Below are 24,506 nucleotides of genomic sequence, written 5' to 3'. Positions count from 1 at the left end.
TCTACAAATGCAGACACAACCTCAACTCCTGCACAATCCCATCACACACAGCACTGCCCTGGTGTCACAGTGCTGCAGTGAGTGCTTACTTCTCACAGCCTCACACTGCAGTGGTGCTGCCTGCACAGCCCTCAGGGTGACTGATTTCTACGCCTGACACCTGGTACAAAACATGTTGGAAAATCACGAGGCACAGAGCCTAGCAATGTTCTGCAGCTGAACACTCAGTTCACCAAGAATGAAGATGTGGGTAAGCAGTGCCATTCCCAAATGTCAGCCCATGGCTACTTTGTTAAGGTCCTTTAGCTAAAAAAACAGCAGAAACACCAATGCCACACAAATTGCAGCATTCTGTTAACAGAGGAAACTTTCAGATGTCCAAGCTCCAAAATGAAGCCTTTTTCCCTGAATTCTGTATCAAGAAGAATAGGATTAAACCCCTGAACATCCAAGTGCTTTACTTAGTGTGAAACAGGGCTTTTTTGTAATCAAGGAAATCCATTTATTCAGAAACCAAATGGGAACACAGCCTGCATGTGCTTAACCTGGAGAGGCAGGGACCCAGGCTGCTCCCAGCCACGTGCAGCCCAAGCTCCACGAGCACCAAGGAAAGGTTTCAGTGTACAGCCAACACAAGGTAATGGTTAAGAATTTCCTTCATGCAACAGCAATTCCTACAGCTGATCCAGGCTCACGCCAGCAGAGAAGGATGGATTTGGGACTGTAAGCCCTGGCAGCACTGCTCACAGTGGGAGCTCTGTCTGTGATCGTAACCTACGGTCCGAAGCCTCATCTTCCATTTTGGAGGGCTGCTAACAAGATTCCACAGGAGGAATCCATTTGAGAAGCTACCCAAGGCTGGTGGTACTGGCAACAGCAAATGCACAGTGTCACAAAGAGCACAGCCACCATATATGCATCTGCCCAAACCATTGGACAAATTGCACGTTTAAATGCTGCCATTCGTGGCTCACAGAAGAAAAAATATGGCTAAGGACAACAACAAATAAGCTTCATTCACTGGAGCGACCCCAGATAAAAATCTTCATAAATGGGAATGCTTTTATTATTTTGCAAAACCATTTGAAGAGCCACTGCCTCAGAGAGCAGCTGTGTGAGAAGCAGAGCATGAGATGTGTGATATTCACCCTCTTGAGCTTTTGGATCCCTTCCTGTGCAGAGAATTTAGGACCAGACTGCTCAGAACCAGCACCCAATTTATCAAACAGTCACAGCATTCCTACACAAATCACAGCACAATGATCAACATTCCTGCTGGCTAAGCAGAACCACAGCAGTGCTGGTAAAGACATCTGCAGGGCACAACCGCACCTTTATTAATATTTATACATTTCTTTCCACCAGCAAAGGAGTCAGTCCTGAAAAAATAGTTAAGTCAGAAAAAGCAGATCCATTTCCTTTTATAGCCCTTTAAATCCCATAGTCAGACTAACGTTTCATTTTGCAAAGAGCCTTCCAACATTCAACACCAAAACAGCTTTGTGCAGCTCAAGCTGAGATGGAAATCTTTTCACTTTTCTTATTCACCTTCATTTGGAACCTCGTGCCTGACAGCAATTTGTTGTACAACAGAATCACCAGGGGAGGACTGACCTCACCACCCCCACTGTCAAATTCTCTATCCCCAAACACAGACATTGCCAACTCGCTGACATGTATGCTTAAAACAAAGGGAGGAATTTAAATAAGTAACTATTTTCTCGAGAGAAAATCAGATTGAAAAGCAAGAAATCTCTAAGGCGTTAAAATGGTAGTGCACAATGCTGGCATCTCTTACTGCAGAACTTCAGCTTAGAAGCCCCAACTGAAGATTCAGGGTTATTCATTAGAAATCATCAGTAAGAGACGCCATCTCGCATTGGAATGGCTCATGGTCTGGATGCTACAGCAACTACAGAGGTGGAATCCAAGCACGGGGAAGGGCTGCAGTCAGAGCTCTGACACCGCTGCTGGGCGGGGGGAAGGCAGTTGGTGAGAAGATGTTCTGGGGTGGCCTGGTGCTTCGCCTCGGGAGGAGGTGAGGGTGCTGCTCCAGCTCCCCAAGCTGGCGATTCCCAAGAGCAGTGATGGCAGCCTCCAGGGACATCTTGTCATCCTTGGAGGATGAGATGTGATGAGGATGGTGGTTAGGCGGGTAGGCCTGGCTGGGAGGTGAGTAGTGGCAGGGGTGTCTGCATGCTGACTCACATGTACTAGTTCACCTGGATTGGAGAGCCGTTGTGGCTTCAGTCTGCAGGCCAGTCCCACTTGCATAATCTAAATCGGTTTGCAAACGGATAATTTAATGAAGGATATTGAAGGTTTCTCCCAGGGACTGATCAGATAAGTACACTTGAAAACAAGACCTACTGTCTAAGGTCTGCACCTAATTTACAATCCCAGGCCCTCCCCCATTTAGTTATTCTACGTCAGCAAGACTTCACATGAGCGTTTATCATTTTGAAACACGACAAGCTCCTTCAGAAACAGATTCAGACTGAACTAGGATCACTTACCAGAGCCCTCCATGGACCCGTGCAGCTCAGCCTACCTACCCTGTGCCTAAACACGAAGAAAACCAACATACAAAAGCCTGATGGACACACATGCACACAGAAGGGCATACCTTGTAGGCAATGCTGTTGAGAACTTTCATTGCCAAGTCAGAGACGTCGGGATAGGGGTCAGCAGCTAGGTGAAGGAGCACTCTCCAAATTTGGGTATAAACACTGTTGAAACTCACACCTAAAATTAAAAAAAAACAAAAACAAAAACCAAATCCCCAGAGCACACGACAACCCATCAACCCAAACTCTTTCATCTTAGGTGAGAAAATTCATTAGGACTCTGCACATCACAATGACATCTAAGAAAACATCAAGAGAGGAGCTCACAAACACCCGACGTGGGCATTCTGCCTCTTCTTTGTCCTTCTTTGTGAGCTCTGCAAGAGTTGGTAAAATGAGAGTGGCAGAAAGCAAAATAAAGATTACTTGAATAAGCCTCAATCAAACTGCTAGTCTGCTGTGCCCCTGCAGCAACTAAACTGAAAAAGCCAAATGGAACACCAGGCAGAGCCTTTGGAGCTCCTGAGCTAAAATACTGAATGTAGAAAGAATGTAGTTAGGGGCTTATATTTTGATGGTTACTTTTATAGCTGCTTTAAGGATTAATATTCCACTTGACTGTTCAGGGCCTTAAGTATTCTACAAGTTTACTAAGTGCTAAATTTTGAAGTGAAGCTTTAAGAACTGTACCTTTGTGAAGCAGCGAGCCTAACCCAGCCTCCCCTGCTGACATTTGTGTCAATTCCTCAATTGCCAATTTGTTGTTTAATGAGAATATCTGCAGTTTGCTATTTCAGCAGTAGGGGCTGATGGATTTGAGTACAAATCAAATTAATAAGCTTTTGTAACAACTGACATAACCCAGAGAATGTTTCATTTTGCTGCATTTAGGTGAATCTTCAACATGTTATTCTTTCTCCTAACCCCCACCGAGTGTAATAGGTCCAACACTGTCTTTTGGGAATTGAGCCATTTGGACAATATTAAAGCAGTTGCACTAACAAAAAAAGAAAAAAAAAAAAAGGAACAAAAATAGTGATTTCAGATGAGTCACAATCAATGGTAAATGACAGATCAAGCTGTTACTGCATTTCCTTCCGTGGTTCTGTAGGCATCTAAATATAAAGCGTTAAGTTGTGAGGACAGGGTTCCTTGGTCAGCAAGCACCTTGCACAGCTGAACCTGATGCTCAGGCCAACAGAAAACACACACGGACAGTTTGGTTTTCAACTCAAGCTGAAGAATGCAAGGAGTGTGCAGTTATAAACTTCAGCAGCACGCACAGTGCAGTGCCATATGGCTGTCTGCACCAGACAATCGAATCCTCCTCTGCCAGAAAATCTCCCCAGCATGTGACAAACGTTCTGCAAAAAGCAAAGGCGATAATCTCACTCCATCCCTCCACCTGACCTGTAAAACAAAGGGTCTTTTACCTGGCTGATGTGTGAAGGATTTCTCAGAGTTTCACATAGCAACCTCACTGATGAGTATTTATGACAGCACCACTCAGGCAGCACTGCCTGTTTGCCATGGGTGACCTACACAACAGGGTCCTACAGATGAGCCTAACCTTACCAGTGCAAGCAGGGCACTGGGTGATGATCCCAGAAAGCAAAAACCACTGTCAAAACACAGCACAGTCAAAGGGCATTGATCTGTTGTACGTGGTTTATGCTGGCTGAGGACATGGAACCAAGGAACACGCAAGGACAACACAAGTGGGTTCAGCAGTATTGACTTGGAACAGTGCAAATCCAACCTCAGGTTTTGGCTGTGGTCACAGCTGACAAAAGTCATCATCTTCTTCACTGTTTCTTTATCTGTGTTTGAAAATGTCAGCATATCAGCACACAATAAGCTCCCTGTGCAGAAGAGGAATGGGCCTCCCAGGCAGAAAAAGCAGCGATGTAACACTGTCTGTCCTTTTGGGCTTCTGACCATTTGGGTCCCACTTCTGCAACCCGCACGTTCACTTTGGAAGCTGTTAGAATTGTTAGCAGGAAAAGCAAAGCTGGAGACACACAGAGCTATGGGAGGACAGCAGCCCTAGCCCCGGAGCCAGGCGGTGCCACGCCAACTGAGCTCAGCATCCCTACCCTGTGATGCTGTGCCAGAAGCTACGCAAGGAGCAGTGGGGATCTGAAAGGTGTGGACCCTTTTAGAGCCCTTGAAAGGCAGTAAAAGGGAGAAAGGAAGAGCGAGGAGGTGCTCTTCAGTTTCTGTGATAAGCACCTCACTCATGACGCAGTCATGAAGGAGGAAAAAACCAATAACATTTTTTATACATCTAAGCGTCACGAAAAACAAATTTAAAACTGATCTGCGCCAGTGCAATTCCTCATTCACTCCTCAGCCTTTGAAAAGAACAGAGGGAATTTCTACAAAGGCTCAGCACTGGGGCTGGAGGACTGCTGCTTTCTGCCCCCCCTCCCGTTAATGCTGTTCTGTGCACTGATTCAGCCCGGTGACACATCCGACACAGCTCCTGCAGGAACCCAAATGTGGACTCACTGGGATAAAGGGAGGCAGCAGAGGCGGCAGCAGGAGCAGCAGCTTGATTTCATGTACTGCACTGAAACGAGGAAAATATCCACGAGATGCAAACAAAGGGCCGAGCAAGGGGGACGGGGGTGTTAATTTAAGCAGACAGCTCTGTAATTAGTCAGACTGATTCAAAGCCAGTTAAATGGACCTTGCAGTATAGATTTACAAAATGATTTCTTTCAGCTAAGAACGTCAAAAATAAATTGCCTTTCTTCACTGACGCCTTTGATTTCGTTTGCATGCACGTAGCTCCCAGCTCGGTGTGACAGCCAGCATCACATCATTGCCCCAAGGAAGGGACCTGGCTGAGGTCACCGAGCACACGAAGCTCAGGACCACGCTGTACCAATGCTTCTATTTACCCCTCCTGTTTCACCAAACTGTGATGGTGGCTCTTTCTAACACCCTTTAAAAATCACTGCAGTGATTGTAAGCCCTGATCTCTGGAAGATGCAGTGCCCCTCCAGCACAGCAGCAAAAGCTGACCAATGGCTGAACCTGCACTGTCATGTGCCTCAGTTTGGAGGCAGCTCTGCTCCTGTATGTTCCATCTGCAGGGAAAAGCACATTTGGGATTGGTGTGGTGAAAGCGTATAGCTGGAATACTTCACACCGAGCAGCACCTGAGGGCTCAGCTATCTGGTTCCCATCAACACTGACCCCAATGCTTTGTAAGGCAGCATCCCATATGCTTCTCCTCTTCCCAGTGACACTGTAGGTCCTGCGGGAGCTCCTCCAATGGAGAAAACATCAGAAATTCGGATAGCTTTCTGTACTCTACCTCGACAACCATGAACAGCAGCTCACTCCCCAGAGGAATGGCAAATTGATTTTTTGTGCACAGCGCTGACAGCCTGCAAGCTGCCATGGGCAGCCCACACCACTGCTCCCTGCCTGTGCCCAGAGAGGGTGTGTGAGGCCAGGACGAACACTGGCACATCATGGAACCACAGCCACAAAACCAACCATGCTGCTCTGCTGCCCACCGCCACATGCTGGGATTTCTCTCCAATCCTGGTTCCCCAGTGCCTCAGCAATGCCATGCAGAGCAGCTGCTGCCTCACGTGGCTGTGCAGCAGTGCCCAGGCCTTGCCCTGGTTCCACCATGCTGCTTCCATAGTGCAGGACAAATAGGACGAGCTGAAGGGCAACCTCTGCAACAAGCGACCATTTCCAAAGCCCACTCAGATCCCTGTATTTTGCCATTTTGTGAAGTCCTTCTTATAAATAGCACTGGTTAACCAGTTATTTCTCATGGTAGTGAATTCAAATATAGTGCCTAGCGAGAGAGGAGGCTCTACCTGTCCCAGCAGCCTCCTCTCTGCAGCTCACAGCCCACCTACACCTCTTGCCTTCGTCATCCTCACTGCAGTCACCTCCTGTTGCGGGTGTTACTTCAAGGCAGCTCTTCAGAGAGGCTCCTGTGACACAGCAAACAGCTTCCTGCCCCCAGCTCTCTTGCTGAAGCAGAGAAATGCTCCCCTGCATTCACTGCTCCAAGGCTTCCTCCTCTTCCTTTGATCATTCCTTAATATAATCTTTCCAGTGATGCTCTCCGTAGGACAAAGACTTTTAATCATACCATTTAAATTTGAATAATCACCTTCAAGGTATGCAAAGCCCTCATCTCAATACCTTTTCTTTTCCCATCTTAAAACTAAACAAAACTAAAAAAATAAAATAAAATCAGAATGCAAACATTAATGGCTTGTCTTATGGAAAAAGAAGCAAGGCTCAGCTTCCCATCCAAACTGGTGTTTGCAAACCTGGCTGCTGCCAGCTCAGCCACATGTGGGCCAGAAATCAATCTTCTGGTAACCCAAGGTTGCCTGTGCAAGGACTGGTCTGCCAGAAAACAGCACACCCAGAGACCAAAGGTACCTGCTGCCTTTTCTGGTCACGTTTTGCTGGTAGTTTGCTAGGAAGCTGTTTGTAAAATGGCAGGAGAGGGTGCACAGAGGTTTTCCTTGGGTTTGTGGGAAGAATTACATTGTATGATGCCACAGTGTCAGTGAAGTGGATTAGGGCTGATCCAGGAAATTCCTTCCAGAGCCACATTCCTAAAACCACAGGAGAGGAAGAAAGCCCAGAGCATCAGTGAATCAACGTAGGGAATGCAGAATAAAACTGTGGTTGATATTTTCTCCTTTTACTACTACAGACTGGATTTCTGCTTTGGTTTGATTCTACCCATGTGTGCAAGCATCCCTTTTACTGCTCTCTCTGTCCCAAACACTTGGGGCACAGTCATTACTGCAGAGCCAAATCACTATTAATTCTGCCAGGAGATACAGAGCAGAGCAAAACATTCCTTCATTCAGGGCAGGTCCATCATCCCAGTGACTCCTCTGAGCTACAGCAGGATTCTACTCTCTGCTAGAACTTAAAGACCTTCACCCCAAGACAAATGGGCACTTCTGGAATGTTACAGGCTAGCTGCAGCTGCTACTTGTAAGTGACAAATACCCACAGCAGTGTTAATCTGAGTCTGGGCTGGCTGCACAGCAGCACCACGGGCAGCTGGAGCTGATGGGGTTTTGAGAACTCCTTCCTTGGGGACCAGAAGAGAGCAGGCTGAGAGATGATGCTTCTTCAGTAGAAATGAAAAAAGCCTAGCTTTCGGGAAGCAAATGCTGAAGGTAATGGGATTCTCTGTGAGTTATGAATTTTAAACACTTCTATAAGCTCTCTTGTTTCCAGCTGGCTATGAGCTCTTCTGATTAAACAGGAATGAGACAGGCTTCAGAGAACTGCTCTTGTGGTTTCTTTAGGTTTCCCTGACGCACCTCCAGCTGATCTCTAGAGCTTCCAGCACATTTGGAAAAAAAAATCTTGTGAGACTTGCAGAAGGCATCGAGCAGACACCACTTAGCACCAGAGGAACTGAGGAAAACTAGCTTCTCGAGCTTAAGAGAAAGAGAAATTTCCTAACGTTTCTGCCATGCTTTAGAAAATACAGTTTCACTACTACAACCAAAAGCAAATGAATCAATCAAGTTTCTAAGGAACAAATGACTTTAAACTGCCACAGGAGCTTAAGGTCTCACAAATCACAATCCCAGAATCTTTCACATCAGGAGAGTCAAACCACCATCATTTTTTCCAGCAAACGTAGGGAAGAAAGTGCTTCTTCAGCCAAGGCAAGCCTAGCATCAAGGGAGACTTCAGACTTACACCTCTCTTTTTGCACTGATTTTTTGAAGGCTGGAAAATTGTGGCACATGGATAGTTCAACAAAGATGATACATATAGCTCATCAAAGATGATACATATAGGTTTCCCCAAACATATCTCAGCTACATGCTACCTCCTGTGCTCCCTGGATGGAGACTCTTGCAGAAGTTAAGCCCTTCTGCACACTGGCTGTGTTATAATCCCAAAATTGTTCAGACTGGAAAGCCACAGCCAGTTTAAAGCAGTGCTACTGTAGCACTCAAACATGACTGGGAGCATTATTAGAAAAAACAGCTGAGTGGAAGTAGTCCAACACAAAAATACCCGTTGTGTATCACAAAAGAAATGCAAATCAGCCATTACACGCAAATCAGCCATGCACTGCATAAGTGCAGCTAAAAACTCCCTTCTTTATGTGCCATAGCATTTCACTCTGCAGAAAGATGTATGTTACCCACAAAGTCAGATGCCCAGGAAAAAAAGGACTGTTGAGCAGTGTTAAGAAGTTTGGTGCAGTTCCTGCTGTTGGAGCTGCTTGTTCAAGAGGAAATGATGGAGAGAGGACTGGAGGCAGTGGGATCAGTCAGAGTTTTTGCACAAAAACAAGTTATGTGAAACTATCAGTCTTTGTTTTTGAGACTCAGCCTAGGATTTCTTCTTTTTTATGTCCTATTTTAACAACGTGCATATGAATGTGCAAGGAAAATTAGTTAGTTAAGGCTTTCTTGTATGAATAACACAACAAAATGGCTGTGCTGTACAAAAATACAACCTACATGAAAAATAATCGGGGGAAGTTGTTACTGCCAGACAGCCCAGCTGCTGCATCCATGGGATGGGGAGACTTTGTTTTGATTATCTAGGCAACTAAACCGTGGTGGACATAAAATCCCTTCATGTGTGACATTTTTGTGCTCATATTCCTAGGAGGATTGCTGTCTGTCACAGCGAGGCATACAGCTGAAGCCAACAGCTTCAGAGCAGGAGGGGCTGTGCTCTGCATATAGCCTTAACCAGACACAAGAACAGCTTGCTGCTATAAGATCTCCTGCTAGAGATCTAGCAGGAGCTAAGATCCAAACCTTCCACAAAACCTAGTGTGAACATGCAAAGAAAGGTGACACCAAAGGAAGGGGGAGAGTCTTTACTCACCTATGAGTGAATTCAGAGAAGAGTAAGAGCTGACTCGTCTCATCTTGTCAATCGTCTCAAACGACAGGATGTACTCCTCGTTCTCAGGGCTGCCCAAGGTGCTGCTGGCACTGCTGCTGGTGCTGAGATTCCCAGGAGAAAACGCAACAGAGCTTCCAGCTGCCAAAAGAAAAGAGGGCAGATGCTGAAACAGGGACTCGAGGAGAGCAATTTTCACCCGGGTGTAACAGCGCTTTTCCAAATCCTACAACGGTCAGTGTGGGCAAATCCACAAAGTCCCCTTTTAAAAACTGAATGTTTAAATATAGAGTAAGCATCAAAGAGTCATAAACGATTCTGACAGTGAAAAATCTATGTATGGCAGGAAACTGAAAGACATCATCTTGATCCCCAAACACTTCAAAAAAAATAAATCAATATTAATGACCAGTGAATTGAAATTAATTAGGAGAGGGCCCCTCACCTAATCCTTTGGAGCTGGCAGCTGAATAATCTAGGCACAAAAGTTATTTTCACACTGCACATTGGTTCGCACATGGCGGCTTGCAAGAGGGTGTGAAAAAAGAGGTGGTGTAGAAAAATGACAGAATTTTTTAATCTCTTACATTCTTCATTCAGACTGAGGTTCTGCAAGGACTTGTTCAGGTTCCTGGCTGTGGTAACTGCTCGGATGTTCCCATAAGAGCTGACAGAGCGCAGCCGAGGTGTGCATGGACCATCTCGCACTGGTGTCAAACTCCCACCCTCTGTGGATGCAAAATTTAGCCATTAGAGATGTGACCAAAGAGACCACAGCCTGTTGGTGGATTCCCAGGCAGAGCTAAAACATTACCAATGCAGAATTCACCCATTAAGCATGAACAGAACGAGGTACAACACGGGATCCTCACTGAACACAACCGGCACGTTTTGCTGTTGTTCAGGCTGTGATTTTATTCCATTCAATAAATTCAGGTGAGCTGAGCCTTGCCAGTGCCTGCAGACTACCCAGAGACACAATGGCTCTTCCCTCCAGGTTGATGCTGGGCCACTGCCCAGACACTGTGCTAGGACACACTGCTACAGCAGACACCATTTAGTAGATGGCATTTGCAGGCTTCTGTCTGCTCCTGCTCATTAAAGCTCTGGATTCTTTTCTTTTTGTTGTTACAAAGGCTTATGAAAAATCAGTATCCTGACCAAATTTCAGGCCTAGTTACAACTTGTATTTCACCCATGAATTAGATAACTGTAATTTCCCATTTTTTTTTCCATTTTCATTCCTGAATACACACACAGTGTCACAACTTCTCAGAATAGCTGTTTTATTCCAAAGCAGAGGTGGCTGCTTTATGGTGCTGGGGCATCACTTTCAGTATATCCTACTTATAGAGTACTTTAGGATCATTTTGGATAAAGAAAAGCACTTACATAAATGGTAAATAATGCTTATTTCCTGCAGCAAAGACAAATGTGGAACTTATTTTCTAATATCATTAATTTATTCAGACAATGCGGAGATTAAACGACTTGTTGCAGAGACAACACATGCTATTGCCTCCAGGCTTCTGTTGCAACAGCCCCATTATCTCTGATTATTTCAAATGTACTTAGTATCTAAGGAAAATAAGAGGCCAGCAACAACTTCACTTTTGCTTTTCATTCCCTGTGTAAAGCAACACTCAAAAAAAGGACTATAAGCACAGAGCCTACAGTAGAATGGGGTACATTGAGTTCTTTGTTCTGTTGTGAGGTTTCCTATCAGCCTTAGGTCAACAAAAAACTGAAGGCCCAGATATAATTTCAGAATAAGAAGTCTGGTAAAACTTGTGTGCCATCTGACAAATATACTTCAGTTTTGATCTGAAGGGAATCCCTTTGCATTTGGCTAGGTGTTCAATCTCCACAAGTGAGATGGAGACCCAGCTGAGGATGCATTTCTCCAGGACAAACCTACCTGCCACGTCCCTCAGCTTTGTAGCAATGCTGTTGTTTAACAAATCACCACCAGCAAGAATTTCACTGTCTTAAGCAAAGCCCTCAAATAACATCCTCCAGTGCTGTCTGCCATGAGGACACAGAGCACAAACCTGGGGCTGCTGGAGAAGGGAGAGGGTAATTCTTCTCTTCTTCCATGAACTGCAAGGCGACAGTGCAGAAATTGCTCTCATACTGAACCACCAGGTGACTTAAAGCCACCACCAGCTCCTATGGAAAGAGCAGAATAAAAAAGGTATTTCACTGCTGTATAGGTCAGAAACAGTGAACAAAAGGAAAAGGCAGAACCATATGCCCATTATTACTGATATGACTGGGCAACCATCCAGACTAGCAACAACAAGAAATAAAAATGTAGGAACACTCATTAGCAATAAGCAAATTGTCTCATGAGCTGCTTTGGCTTCCTGCGGATCTGCTTCACACATACCCACATCCTCTGCCACCACAGCAAGAAACAAAATCAGAACTTCTCCAAGAGGCTAAACACCAGCGAGACAGAGCACATTTCCTTCTCCCAAGATCCAGAGGAGTTCATGAAGAGAGGCACAGGAACACACAGGTTCTTTGCCTGCAAGATGCCTCAACAGGGGAGGTATGTAGTGTGCTTCAGCCCCCAGACTGCCCACCATGGCTGAGCCAAGGGGCACTTCTCCACACAGACACTGCTGCAGTGGGCAGGAGGCTGTGGGTCTGCTGCCCTACGTACACTTTCCCTAATGCAGTGTAGAGAACAAAACTCCACCTGAACTTCCAAACGCAAGAGATGAGCTGATGATGAAGATGATGGCAGTTTAGCAAGTTACCTCTATTATGAGTTAGCATAACTGGGAATGGCCTTCTATTCTGCAAGGACTTTCTGTTTTTATTTTTTATTCTTAAATTATGGAGACTCAGGTCCCTGCGAAATCAACCCTTTGACAAAATTAACACCCATCTGTCACCAAGTAGAGACGAGGACACTTATTATGGTTGGCTGGGAGAAGCATTGATTTCTCCTTTGCTTCACAGGGATGATCTGAAAAAAGGCAAAGTGCTCCATTTCAAAATTAATTCTTCACAACAAGTCTTTTCTACCTGAACAGTCTGCCACTGCTCTTTGATTCTGCCTGATATTGTCAAACAATGCTGAGTCCCAGAAAGCACTGAATTAACGCCCAGCTCCCTTGCATGTGAGCAGCAGTGAGCTGGGATGGGTGCACAGCCTGCAGTGGCACAGCATGACCCCATCCCTGTGCCACACAAACAGGGAGCCAAGCTTTCGCCCCACAGCCTGTCCTACATTTGCTCTGAGCAGAAGGAAACAGAATTTGACATGTGGACCCTGGGGACGTGGCTCAGCTCTCCGCCTCGGAGCCCCGACCTCCACATCAACAGCCAACGTGAGGACCACGCTGCACACCCACAAAGGACAGTTCAGCCAATTCACAGCCAATTCATTCCCAGAGGTGCAGCTTAGGAACCTTCAATTACAGGGATGGGGAAGGAGGAGGTGGTGGAGTTCAGACCCACAGATAGGTAGCATTTGCTGGGCATGTGGAAATAGCAAAAAGGAGAGGTGGAGAACGGGCATTTCTCGCTGTTCTCTGTTCAGAGGACAAATCTCCAAAATAGAGATTTATGAATCTCAAAGAGCATACAGTGGGACACGCAGTTCTCTCTTGAGTTAAATTGATAAATGCTAGAACAAGACAGCAAAAATTAATCCTCACAGTGCTGGTGACAACTTGTCAGGGTATTGATGTTCCGGTTAAGCAGACACAAACGTTAGGACACCTAAGTGCATCCCATCAAGAACAACTGAAAACATCAAAAAGTATTTAACGTGCTATTGTTGTACAATGGTGCATCAGAAAATAATACTCCAGAACCTGAAGAATTATTTTGAACCAATCTGTCATCCTTCCTTACGGTTTCCAAAAGCAACAGGATCTGATGTGAGCTCTCATTTTCTCTCACAGCCCTCTTACTTCCCTCTCCTCTTCCTCACCTAGGACCAATGCATACTCCATGTTTCCAGCAAGAAATTACTATTTCACTGAGTCCGTGTAATGTGAAAATTTTCAATCAAAACAGGAACCAACAGAAGTGCATTGACAAGTCCTTTTGCGATACCACTCTCCTTCCTTACCTTCATCACTGCATTCTCTTAAAATTAAAAACAACAAAAATAAAAATCAGTGAAAAGCCTATTAAATAATGCATTCTGTTCAGTGTAGCACAGAGCTTGGCAGCACAGCTCCAGCAAACTCCTGCAGAGCAGCCCTGCCCGTACCTTCCGAACCATGGGGCTCCCATCGTTGATGAGCTGGGCCAGCATCATGGCCACGTTGTGGTCGATGGTGGTGGAGTGGTCGGTCCGTTCTGCTGAGTTGCCCACAAATGTTCCCAGTGCAAAGACGGCAGCACAGCGAACCTGGGGGAGGGAAACATTCCTCATTAGTTTTCTTCTCCGTTCCAGCCTCAAGTTTGCTATTGGGAGCTCTTATCCCCACAAATGGTGTCTCTGGAAACCTGGGCTGCTGTGTCAAGTAAATAGTGAGGGCTGAATGGAAGCCCACAGAGACTAAGAACCAAACCAGGTTCATCAAAGCGCTGAGTTATAAGTATTCACAGATGAAGGAGTACATTTAATTTCCCAGAATACTCAGTGACCTTCCCATGGGTGATTTTTCCAGTTGACACTGCCTAGAATATTAATTAATAGGAGTAAGGCATACAGGGAGTTACGGTTGGCATGTGAATCTCTTTAACAAGAGCACTGAACTCCAGCCTTCAGTTAAGGGCATGCAGAAAGGTAACAAGTTGGGAAAAAGAAAGAGGCAGCAGCTGCAATCAAGGTAGATTTTGCCAGATTACACAAAGAACAGAGGGATCAGATGGCTTGGTAAACTTACAGCCTGCCTTGGCAGAGAGCAAAAACGGTGGGGATACAGTATAATCAGCAAGTGCAGGACGTGCTTCATAGAGCAGAAATGATCACCCTGGCTTCTCAAACAGAGGTGCAGATGTGTCATAAAGACAGGTCAACCCGACCACTGCACAAATATGGATTACAGAATGTGGGAAAGATTAGGCAAGAGAAAGGAGGTAGAAGATACAGGAGAGAAGGACTGGGTGTAAAAGGGAAGCTAATCTTTAATCACTGCAAGTCAGCAGTGGTGTTTATCTCCAGGCTTACTTCTCCCACACACCACGTAATCCCACAAGGGTCTGACAGGCTCTGTCAATCACAGCCAAACTCTGCACAAGAATCTCTGCTCTCTTGGAGATTTGGTCACGAGAGTAAAACACATTCAGTTAAAGATGTACTTTCACACATACCAGGAGAAGAAGAGCTTTCGTACTCAAATAAAAAGATGAGATGGTTTTTTGAAACACAGAGTGAGTTTTGGGACCACTTGTTTTAAAAAGCTTCTGATATGCAAGGAAGTAAAAAAGGGGGTGCCTCCTTGTGCCAGTTCCAAGATTCTGAGACTTGGGCTGTATGAACAGCCCCTACATTTCCTCAGTAGCTTCTCTCATAGGGCTCGTGTGATTTGAACCATCTTGAAGGAAGAGCAATAAGATGTTTTTCTCTGAACCAAACACAATCATGAAGCCCTTGAAGGCACTGTTTCTGTAAGTATTCCTGCAGCCTGCTTTCGCAATTCTAACAATTCGGTTGGTGTTTATTTAAACAGTTGGAATTCTTACCTCTGGGATTGGATCAGAGAGGAGACTGTAGAGCTTTTCATGAGCGCTGTCTCTCACACCACACCACCTGGCTGAGTCAAAGTTCTGCCAAATACGCCCCAAACAAATGGCCACCCACTGACGCAGGAGAGGATGCGGATCGTTCAACTGTTCCAGGCAAATAGCAATCAGGTTTCCTTGAAGGCAGGCTTCCTAAAACACAAATCAATGCCATTTATTTTGGTTGACAGCTTCCCACCTCATCATCAAAAAAGAAGAAATAGAGCAGAAACCAAAAGAAAATAATTATCCTTTGGTTATATACTGATTCTGTTACAAAACACTATTTGGAAGCAGCACAGGGGCAAGGTCAACTACATGCTGCAGTAGCTAAATAGTTCAGCATTAGAAATACTTCCTGTGATGCATAAAGCCTGTTTTTCTCCTCATTAGAAATACTCCTTTGCACTTGTCAGAGCCCTAAGGTTTATGGCTCCTTCCATATATCCTTCCCAAGAACTGTATCACAGCCATCAAATTCTCACTTGACAGAAGTAGGTGCTATTTCTCTACCAGCACATCAGTGCACTGCCTGGAGGGCAGCTGGTGCGTCCTTAAGCTCCTCTTCCAGCAGACACATTTGGATTGTGTGTTTATGACACCCCCAGGCCAATTCTTCTTTTACTCCACCAAAAAAAAAAAAACCCCAAAAAAAACAACCCTAATGTAAAGCTATCTTCTATTTCAGTTCTTTAGTTCAGGGTTGTGCAAATGTGAGCCAAGACATGTTCATCATCCAAATAAAGGCACAATGCAGAGGAGAGAGAGGAGAAACAAAAGGAAAGAGGATGCTGGGACTCACCTGTCCTGTGTTGTAGTTGTTAACAATTACAGCCAGAATAAAAGCGGTCATTGTCCTGTGTTCAGCCTTAAAACAACATACAACTAATTGTTATCTACAAAACAGGTCAGAGAACAACCACCTTCCATGTTTTCTGAAACATGGGCTTATTCTGAGTATGGTTTCTATCACATTAAAAGAGCAAGAAGGGAGAGAAAGCCAGGATTTTCCTGTCATTCTGTCACACTCCTCAGACACTTCATAATCTCATATCATCAGGCTGCCAATACGATCCTCCCAACCAACCCCTGGGTATTGTTCTGGAGGAGGCATACAAATACTCATTACAGGAAACCACAAAAAAAAAACTTTTGCAGAGAGAATTACGAAAGTTACAGCGAAATGAGCCTGCCTCTGCACCCAGCCCCCAGAAGCCCACAGCTCCTATCTTTCTGAGTAATTCATGCTTAAATATCTTTAGGCAAGTTTGCAGCTCCCTGTTTGGCGGCTGCCTGCATCACGCAGCCCAGCAGCAGCACCAGCTCCCCTGGCAGTGGCTGCAGTGGGTCCCAGAGCTGGAGGTGGGAGCAGCCCTCATTAGCAGCACCGTGTCAGAAAGCAGCGTACAAACCCTGACAAGCTGAGCAAGTGCTGGAAGAGCCTGAATAAAGATGACTTGTTCTTACTGGCATGTAAGGATCTGCCAAAACGGAAAGGAAATACTTGTGACCGTTGTCCTTCACAAGGTCAGCTTGACATGACTGAAACAAGACAGAGAGAAGGAGAAAAAGCAGTGAGTACAGTAGCAAAAATATTCGTTCTTTCAATGGTGCGTGCATATTCCATGCTTTAATCATTTTTCTCCAATCTAGTTTTCATGTGAGAACGGAAGGAAAGAGCCAGCCCTCCATCAGAGCCACGGCCAAGTGTCTGCACACAGCAGAGAAGCACACACTTCACCTCCAGCAGTGACAGACAAACAACTTAAGACGTGCCCTCTCACTGGGGAGAAGAGCACACCTGACATCTCTGACCCACACTGCACCTTCACTGTTATTTGAGAGCCATCGAAAGCAAAACCTCAGAGGAATCTGATCAGAAGGTGTTGATGCCAAGGCAATGAGCACTTTTTTGCTTCAGGATGGAGGACCATCTACGGGAACGTTAAAGCACTGTCCTGTGCACCAGGACATCTCAGACTGCAGCACTGAACAAACCTAGCACGTGTTTGCATACAGTGACCCACATCAGCAAGCGATTACCAGTAAATCTGCAGGGGGATGGAGAAGGAATTATTCATTCCCTGTGTTCCATCCAATCCCCTGCCCAGGCGGGACTGTATTTTGACAAGAAGATTTCAATTCATCGCACACACGTCTCTAATCTCTGCATTATTTGGTCAAGTGCTGAGGCACACTGAACTGGCATGCTACCAGCACACGGTGACACGATCTCCTGCTACACACAGTCAGAGCCCATGGAGGAACATCACTGTCTTCAGAGCTCTGTAGGCAAGGGATGCAGCTGTTGGGGCAGCACCAGCAGTGGAGCACACGGCCCTGATCCCACAGCACAGCATGCACCAAGAACTCCCTCTCACAGCTCTTTTTGCAAACATACAAAGTCAGGCTTCATGTATGACATAGTAGGGTCAAACCAAGAAAATACATATTATTAAAGTGAAAATTTAGGTGAGTGAAAACTGACTTGGCATTCGATTTCCCTTGTGACAGCAGTTCTATTGTATGCTTCACACCAGAGACAGAATCATGTATTTTTTATCAGGCATAGAAGGTGAAGGAGGAAACTAATTGTTGAAAGGCAAGGGGATGGCAAGACAGAGATGCAAGAGAATATTTTATTGCTGAAGGGAGTAGAGATGCTGGTTTTGGCAGACCAAAGAGCAGAGGGAATGGATTGATGCCAGGCTGCAGCTACGAGAGGCTTCCCTGACTTTTGTGTAATATTGCACACACACACATAGTGAAAAAAAAAAGCTTTTTTTCTCCCCACTTCATTCTGAGCATGAACACTCTTTACTCTTTGGGGAAAAAAAAAACAACAAACATTTCTCAGCTGCACAGGAGGCAAACAGGCACCAACCCAGAGGGCACTGCCCATCATCACACCGCTCTCACTGCTCCCATTGCTGCCCCCCACGTGGAGCTCCAGGAAGGGGCAGCTCCTATGGAACCAATACATTTAAGCAAACCCTCACTGTTAGATCCTGGGAACAACATGGAGAGCCAGCACCATGAGCTGGCATCACCATCCTGGTAGCAGAGGTCACAGCTGGGAAGCAGGGATGCTATTTACGCCTCTTAATTCCTTAGAACAGTGTGAGAAATGTTTGGTTTCTATTGTTTTCAGCCAATTATTTGGAGTGCTGAGATCTGTGTCTTTGCTGTCCCACGTTAGCACTACTTACTTCTTTTCAGCATGGTTTTGTCAATTGTTTTTTGGGTATTTTTTCCCCCTTAGCTTTCTGCTATTACAGCACGTTTGCTCCATCACCACATGCGCCCTGTCCCCTCCCCTCCCTCAGCAGCACTCATCCCACCTGCCTGCTGTCACTGCCTTCTCCCTTCTCACACCACTGCCTGGGAGCTGGGAATGAAAAAATAATGGAAAGGAACCCAAGTATTTTGGCTGGGGTTTTTTTGTGTGTATTTTTGGTATGTTGGTTGTTGTTGTTGTTTTTTTTTTTAAAGCAGTCTACCAAAGGAGTGGGGCAGTAAAACATAGCAGGGAGCAACACTGATGGTGGCAGGATTGGGCAGGGGAAGGAAGCACTCTCAGATTGGCTTCAATACAGAGACAGTGAAGGATGGCTCAGCACCCACGTGAATTATACATGAGCCCCCTCTGAAAGCTACCTGGGGCTGAAGCCTGAGCTGCAGAGGGGCATGCATCAAAATAAGCTTTTCAAGAGTAGCTTTAAGATGAATAGTTTTCATTTTCTTTGCTTTCCAAAATCCTCTTAGGATGTTAATGAAAATATATTTATAAAACCAAACCCGACAATGCTGTATCAACAGAAGGGAAAAATTCCAACAAAATCAGCATTATTTTCCATAGTGAAATGGAAGAGACCTAACAAAAACAAATCCCAAAATAAGCAAAAGCCAACTTCTACAAGCAGTTCAGACAATTTTATATCAGCTTACAACTGTGCCTGCAATTATCTGTGTGCACCTCTCTTAATAACTTTAAATTGCTCAACTAATTGTACTCACAAACCACAGAGCCACACATGTGACAATACAAATTTATCTATAATTACTTCTTGGTTTAATTATTTATTTAAAACAAAACCAAACCCAGAGCTCTGGGTAAGGCCATTTTTAAAGAAAAAATAAAATAACAGGGCTCAGTTTTTAAGCTTTAGCCCAAAGGTGCCAAAATATTGCAGAGAAAGGCAGAATCACAGACCTGTGATAGGAACGAACTGTCTTCTCTAGGCAACAGATACTGCTATGCCAACCATGTTCAGTGCAGCACTGCATGTAAGTACTATCACAGGGGACTTGCAAGAGGACTCTTAAATGCAAATCACCAAAAAATCAGTTCTGCTTTATTTCCAGAAAGAATCAGGGTCTGAAGACCAGGCAGGGGCTGTTCTGACACTGACAGAAACGATTTTGAACAAAACAAGTTTGATAACAATTTAAAATGAAAAATGTGAGGGGGAACAGGTGAGAACACAGGGCGTGAAGGGGAACAAAGGGGCATTTTAAGCCCCTCAGCACATGAAGCAGTACTCTACCCAGTAAAGATGCAGTCAGGGAGATCTGACGGCCCTCCCCCCCGAGCACCATAGGACCAAAGGAGGAACTAAGGTGGGAACATTAATGTGATGTTGAAGCATTTGCACAGAGCAAACATGCCTTCATCTCACGGATGCATGAAGAAGTGGGCAGTCCAGCTTGCCAGTACCTGAATGGGGATTTCATATTCACAAAATTGCAGAAGCCAGCTTGCACACAAGTGAAATAAAGAAATGAGGAGATACGCCGGTCCTCAGATAATACAGCATCCTTTTGAAGCGCCTCATGAGAAATTCTAAATTCCAAAGCAACTGGATGAAACAAATGGGAAAATAAAGGCACGTTGCTGAAAACCAGAGAAAGCAGCCATGCTGACAAGTACTCACACTGTCCACTGCGAGAATTTTGGCCCAGATGAAGACAAGAAGCGGTCTCAGCTCACGAGCTGAACTTTGAAGCAGCTTCAGCACATACGGGAAAATGCCAACAGACAGCGCCTGGGGAGCCAGAGAGAAGAGCAAATGCTCAGAGACATCTCAGCCCTATGGCACTGCTCTGCACTGGGGCAGCGCTGCCCGCTTTGCAGAGATGGAGCAGATCTGAATGACACAGATGAAAAACCTGGTAGAATGCAATTTCATACGTTCCTAGTAAAGAAGGGATCCCTCTATTGCTCATTTTAATCGTGGATGTCACCAGATATTTTCAGACTCATTTGGCCCGGTGAGACTCAGAGTTAATCTAGCACTCGCTCCTTCTCGTTACAGCCTGTGCTATTTTATGCTTCACGATACGCTGTGCTCTTCTCAGATGGGGCCATTTGCTTTCACAAGTAAACATATTGCAAAAGCTCAATAATTACAGCCTTCCCACTGGAAATTAACTAGGCCTCTCGCTTTTTACCAAGCCTTTTGCTCACAGGAGCACACGCAACTCATTAAATCTCTGAGAATCTCTCCGTGACTGCAGATCCCTTCCCAAAGGGCAACGGGAGGGAAGCATGAGGAGGAGGAGGGGATGTGCCAGTGCTGGAGGCTCTGGGGGCTCCCTGGGCTGCAGCATGGCACCACACAGCAGTGGAGTTGCAGTTCATGAGGAGCAGAACAGCTGCAGCAGAGGTCATTACGGATGCCCTGCATCGTGTGCTGACCCTCATGAAAGTTTCTAATCTAGGAAGCTTAAGATCATACTTTCCTCGTGCTGCTGTGGGCTAAGCTGTCTGTGGTGCAGGAAGGAGCCTTGTCTGAGATGAAAATGGGAGGGAAAAAAAGCCAACAAGAAGCCCCATCCTGGAGGTATCCCACTGCCAGCTGCTGGTTTGTCTTCATCACTGTTATCAACAAACAGATCCATTTACAAGAGTGCTTTAAACTGCTCCTCTACTACGTTCTTACTTATTACCTGCACCATGCAAGCCAATTCCCAAAACACAGAAGGCAGCTGCCTCCTCTCAGAAGAGCTTATACAACCCAGAGACCAAATAGATAAAGGAAGAGAAGAAACGATGCAGCCAGTAAGCTGAGGAGAGCAGAGGATGACGAACATATGGGCTTTTTGTTGTTATTTATTTTACATGACAAACCTCCTTATTTGTCCTGGATGCTGCCTTCTGTTTTGTAGCTTCCATTATATTACACTGAACTTTGTCTAAATAACTCCTCTTCATAATAGCACAAATGAAAAGCTATTCGGCCTTCTTGATTAACACAAACCACTTTTCTTTTAGAGATGCTTGCTCCATTCCATATGCATGACTACAAAAAACAGCAGCCATTTGTCAAATCTGTGGAGTATCTTCCACATCTTCCTTCCGTAAATCATCATTTATATTTACTACCTGTACCGAGAGTCTAATTGTCTTTCACAAGACAAAATGCAGCACAAACACACCAAGCTAACTGCCCAGGGCCCCAGGTCCAGAAATCTTCCCAGCAGATCCAGAGCTCGCAGCCGATGCACCTGGCTCAGCAGAACCTGCAGAGGAAAGGGACAACAGTTACTATCAGGGAACAAAGCTCCTTGTGACTGCAGAGCAAATGTAGGAGGACCTCACGTAACTTAGAAAAACACTGATGATCTGAATGGGAAAAGCTGAAAGACAAACTCTGGCTGCTGAGAACCTTCACTCTACTGAACAGTGTCAGCAGTGGGGCACTGCCCCCCAGCACTGCTCTCTTCCATGAGGTTTTGCAGACACTCACAAATCTTTCCCTCAGAAGGCAGCTAACCTCAGTCTCCAACTGGTGCCCCAGTTCTCTCCCTGTTAATATTTCTCTCCAGTGCAATGGTTCCTATGCAGCTCAGCTCTGCTAGGTGGAAGCAGCCACTATGGATTTCAAACAGTCTCATCTTACTGCCTTTCCTCAGAAAAGGAGCAATAGGATTGTATCTGCAGGAAGGATTCGAAGGTGAGCAAAAGGAGCAGCCTGCCAGTACTCAAAACAGCTCAGAAGCAGAAAAAGAGGCTTTGCTTCCTCAGCAAATCAATATAAGAGACTTAAGAGGGAAGCAAAAGGTCACATTAGTCATTAATAAAAATCTCATTAAAATGGAGTCTGACAACGATAATGAGGTGATAGTTTACTGGCTTATACCTACCCTGGTGTGAAATATTAACAGACAGACTTTCAGTTCTTAATCTCCTTAACAGATGTAAGATATTGGAATGCAACATTTAATCCTCAGTTTAAATTGAGCACCATCCCTCAGCATGGATCTCAGGGAAGGCGACTCGTTGATTTAGCTCCCCAGTTCCATCCCCATCTCAATGTTTCTTTCCACAGTGCAGATGCAAATTAAATTATTTTTCATGTTTAATACAGAATAACAACTAAATTACTTGGCGCAGACCTCATACCATGGACAACTGACACTAGATACTGAAGTTGTGCAGAGAAAGTCCAGAGGAAAATGACAGTTACATGGGAGGGTGTATTAATCCCTCTAATTGTTTCATGTCTGAATAACCTTGCTCAGATCCCGAGACAGGTCATAAGAGACCAAAGCATTTTGGTCATCTTGCCCTACTTGGCACCAACCTATTCCATAAACTTAATACAGAACTTGGCGTGATTAACCATGTGCTTTAAAGATGCCCAGCACAGGAATAACAGGGCCAGATGTTTGAGATTAAAGCAGCAAGAGAAACCAGGGCATGGTGGAAGCTGGGGCAGAGCTGAAACAACAGAAAGAGGAGCACGTTAGGTGCAGGGTGCTTACAGACACATTGGGCAGAGAGATTTGGCAATGCTTCTGTTATCCAACCTTCAGAAAAAACAAACAAGGAAGGCCATACATTTTGCTGTAGCTGGAAATAAATGGATGCAATTGAAAAGGATTCTTCTTTCAAAGGCTCTGTTTCATTATTCTCAGAAACAAAAAAGCCAGCACTGACTCTCAGGTTTTTGTCTTCACACTTCCCAATCTGACTCGAACAATAAACTGAGGCCACAACTGACACAAACTCTGGAGACCTGGATGAGGATGTGGGGACTCTATGCACAATTTACTTGGAGTGAAATTAAGTTGCTATACTGTGCCACTGTGTGCTCAGGGCTGCATGACATCCCTCCCTGACTAGGAATTCCCTAACAAACACAGAGGGAAGAAGAGGACTGCAGCAACAGCTCTCCAGGGCTTGCAGTGGGCACAGCCTTGGCCACGTGCGCCAGCAACCCATGGCAGGAGGCACCTCCACCAGGATCTGCAGCTGCTAACTTCTGCTTTTGATAATTTCTTTGTCCCTGCACCAGGAGGTCACCTGTGTCCAAGCACAGCACAAACCTGAAATGCAATTTGGAACTTCTTGAAGTCAAGAAAGGCCATGTACGAAGAGTGGTTTCCTTGTCCAACACAAAGCCAAGCTTTGCATGGCTGGCACTGTGCCCCTGGCACTCAAACACCATTTTTCTCTGGTGGCACATCTAAAATGGGAAAACAGAATCAACCTCAGGCTGCAGCAGCACAGTATAAGTGCTCCCAGGGGCTCAAAGCAAAAAGACACTCAGCAAGAGGTGTGAAACAATTCCTCTCCTCTCTTAAGCAGTCACTCTGCTTCAAACCATCTCAAACCTGTTAACAAGTCATCTTATTCCACTCTACAACTACATATACCTTAATTAAAAGAATAATTACATTGTCCTAGCTCATTTTTGCTCCAGGAAGGAAAGCAGATTCCTTTGCCAGATGACCTCTCAATTCCACTGCAAGGTTAAGCTGCTGCAGAGCCCTCCGGTGTCAAATAATTCACTGGAAAGCAGCAAAGTTGGTGCTGGAGCAGAAGCCTGCCTTCTCCTATTGCAGTGACCGAGATAAACCTTACATTTGTTTATCCAGCTGATCTCTCAAGACTTGGAAGGCTCAGGGAAATTAAGATTCGGTCTCAGAATGATTGATGGTGCTGTCAGTCACAGAACAAGCTGGCAGCTAACAGGGAAGGCAAGTCTTCTCACATTTAGTGAAAGAAATCACAGGTCTCTGGATAAGTGATTGGAATCGTATTTCTTTAAACAGGAAGACTTTAAATTTTGTAGTGTGATAGAGAAGAGACCACAGCAATCTCAATTAGGGTTTGTATTTCTGTCAATGCAAACAGGTGGAGAGGGGAGGGCAAGAACAGATGAACAACTGCTATATTTCTCTTGGATAAAAGGTGACTTGAAATGAGGTGTTGTTTCCTCTGGATTTACTTCTCCTTTCTAAAAATGAATTTCGCCTCATCTAAGCAAATGTCTACCAGAACCCTATGTTCCTTCCAGGCATGGTCTTCAGAGACTTGTTTCTATGTTCTTGCAACAAAATTTCAGCATC

The 24,506-nt window shown here is 45.2% G+C and overlaps 1 protein-coding gene across 4 annotated transcripts in view; it reads right to left on the bottom strand.

The window, feature by feature from the left end:
- The window catches only part of RPTOR (regulatory associated protein of MTOR complex 1), a 119,021-nt gene that overhangs the window by 30,429 nt on the left and 64,086 nt on the right, over positions 1–24,506 (bottom strand). For 2 of the 4 annotated variants that reach the window (XM_090122067.1, XM_090122068.1), the window contains exons 12-22: positions 21,588–21,671; positions 20,084–20,194; positions 16,617–16,691; positions 15,952–16,017; positions 15,111–15,302; positions 13,690–13,830; positions 11,507–11,624; positions 10,043–10,183; positions 9,438–9,596; positions 2,627–2,745; positions 2,209–2,277 (exon numbers count right to left, since the gene is read on the bottom strand). In XM_090122067.1, coding sequence (XP_089978193.1) covers positions 2,209–2,277; positions 2,627–2,745; positions 9,438–9,596; positions 10,043–10,183; positions 11,507–11,624; positions 13,690–13,830; positions 15,111–15,302; positions 15,952–16,017; positions 16,617–16,691; positions 20,084–20,194; positions 21,588–21,671 — 1,275 coding nt within the window. The remainder of the gene's footprint in view (positions 1–2,208; positions 2,278–2,626; positions 2,746–9,437; positions 9,597–10,042; positions 10,184–11,506; positions 11,625–13,689; positions 13,831–15,110; positions 15,303–15,951; positions 16,018–16,616; positions 16,692–20,083; positions 20,195–21,587; positions 21,672–24,506) is intronic. The other 2 variants (XM_031598914.2, XM_031598913.2) reach the window with 1 other exon arrangement.

The sequence above is a fragment of the Phasianus colchicus genome, chromosome 20 (assembly GCF_987193195.1).
Source record: "Phasianus colchicus chromosome 20, bPhaCol1.hap1.1, whole genome shotgun sequence".
In the NCBI taxonomy this organism is placed as follows: domain Eukaryota; kingdom Metazoa; phylum Chordata; class Aves; order Galliformes; family Phasianidae; genus Phasianus; species Phasianus colchicus.
This window is presented reverse-complemented; position numbering and strand designations above follow the sequence as displayed.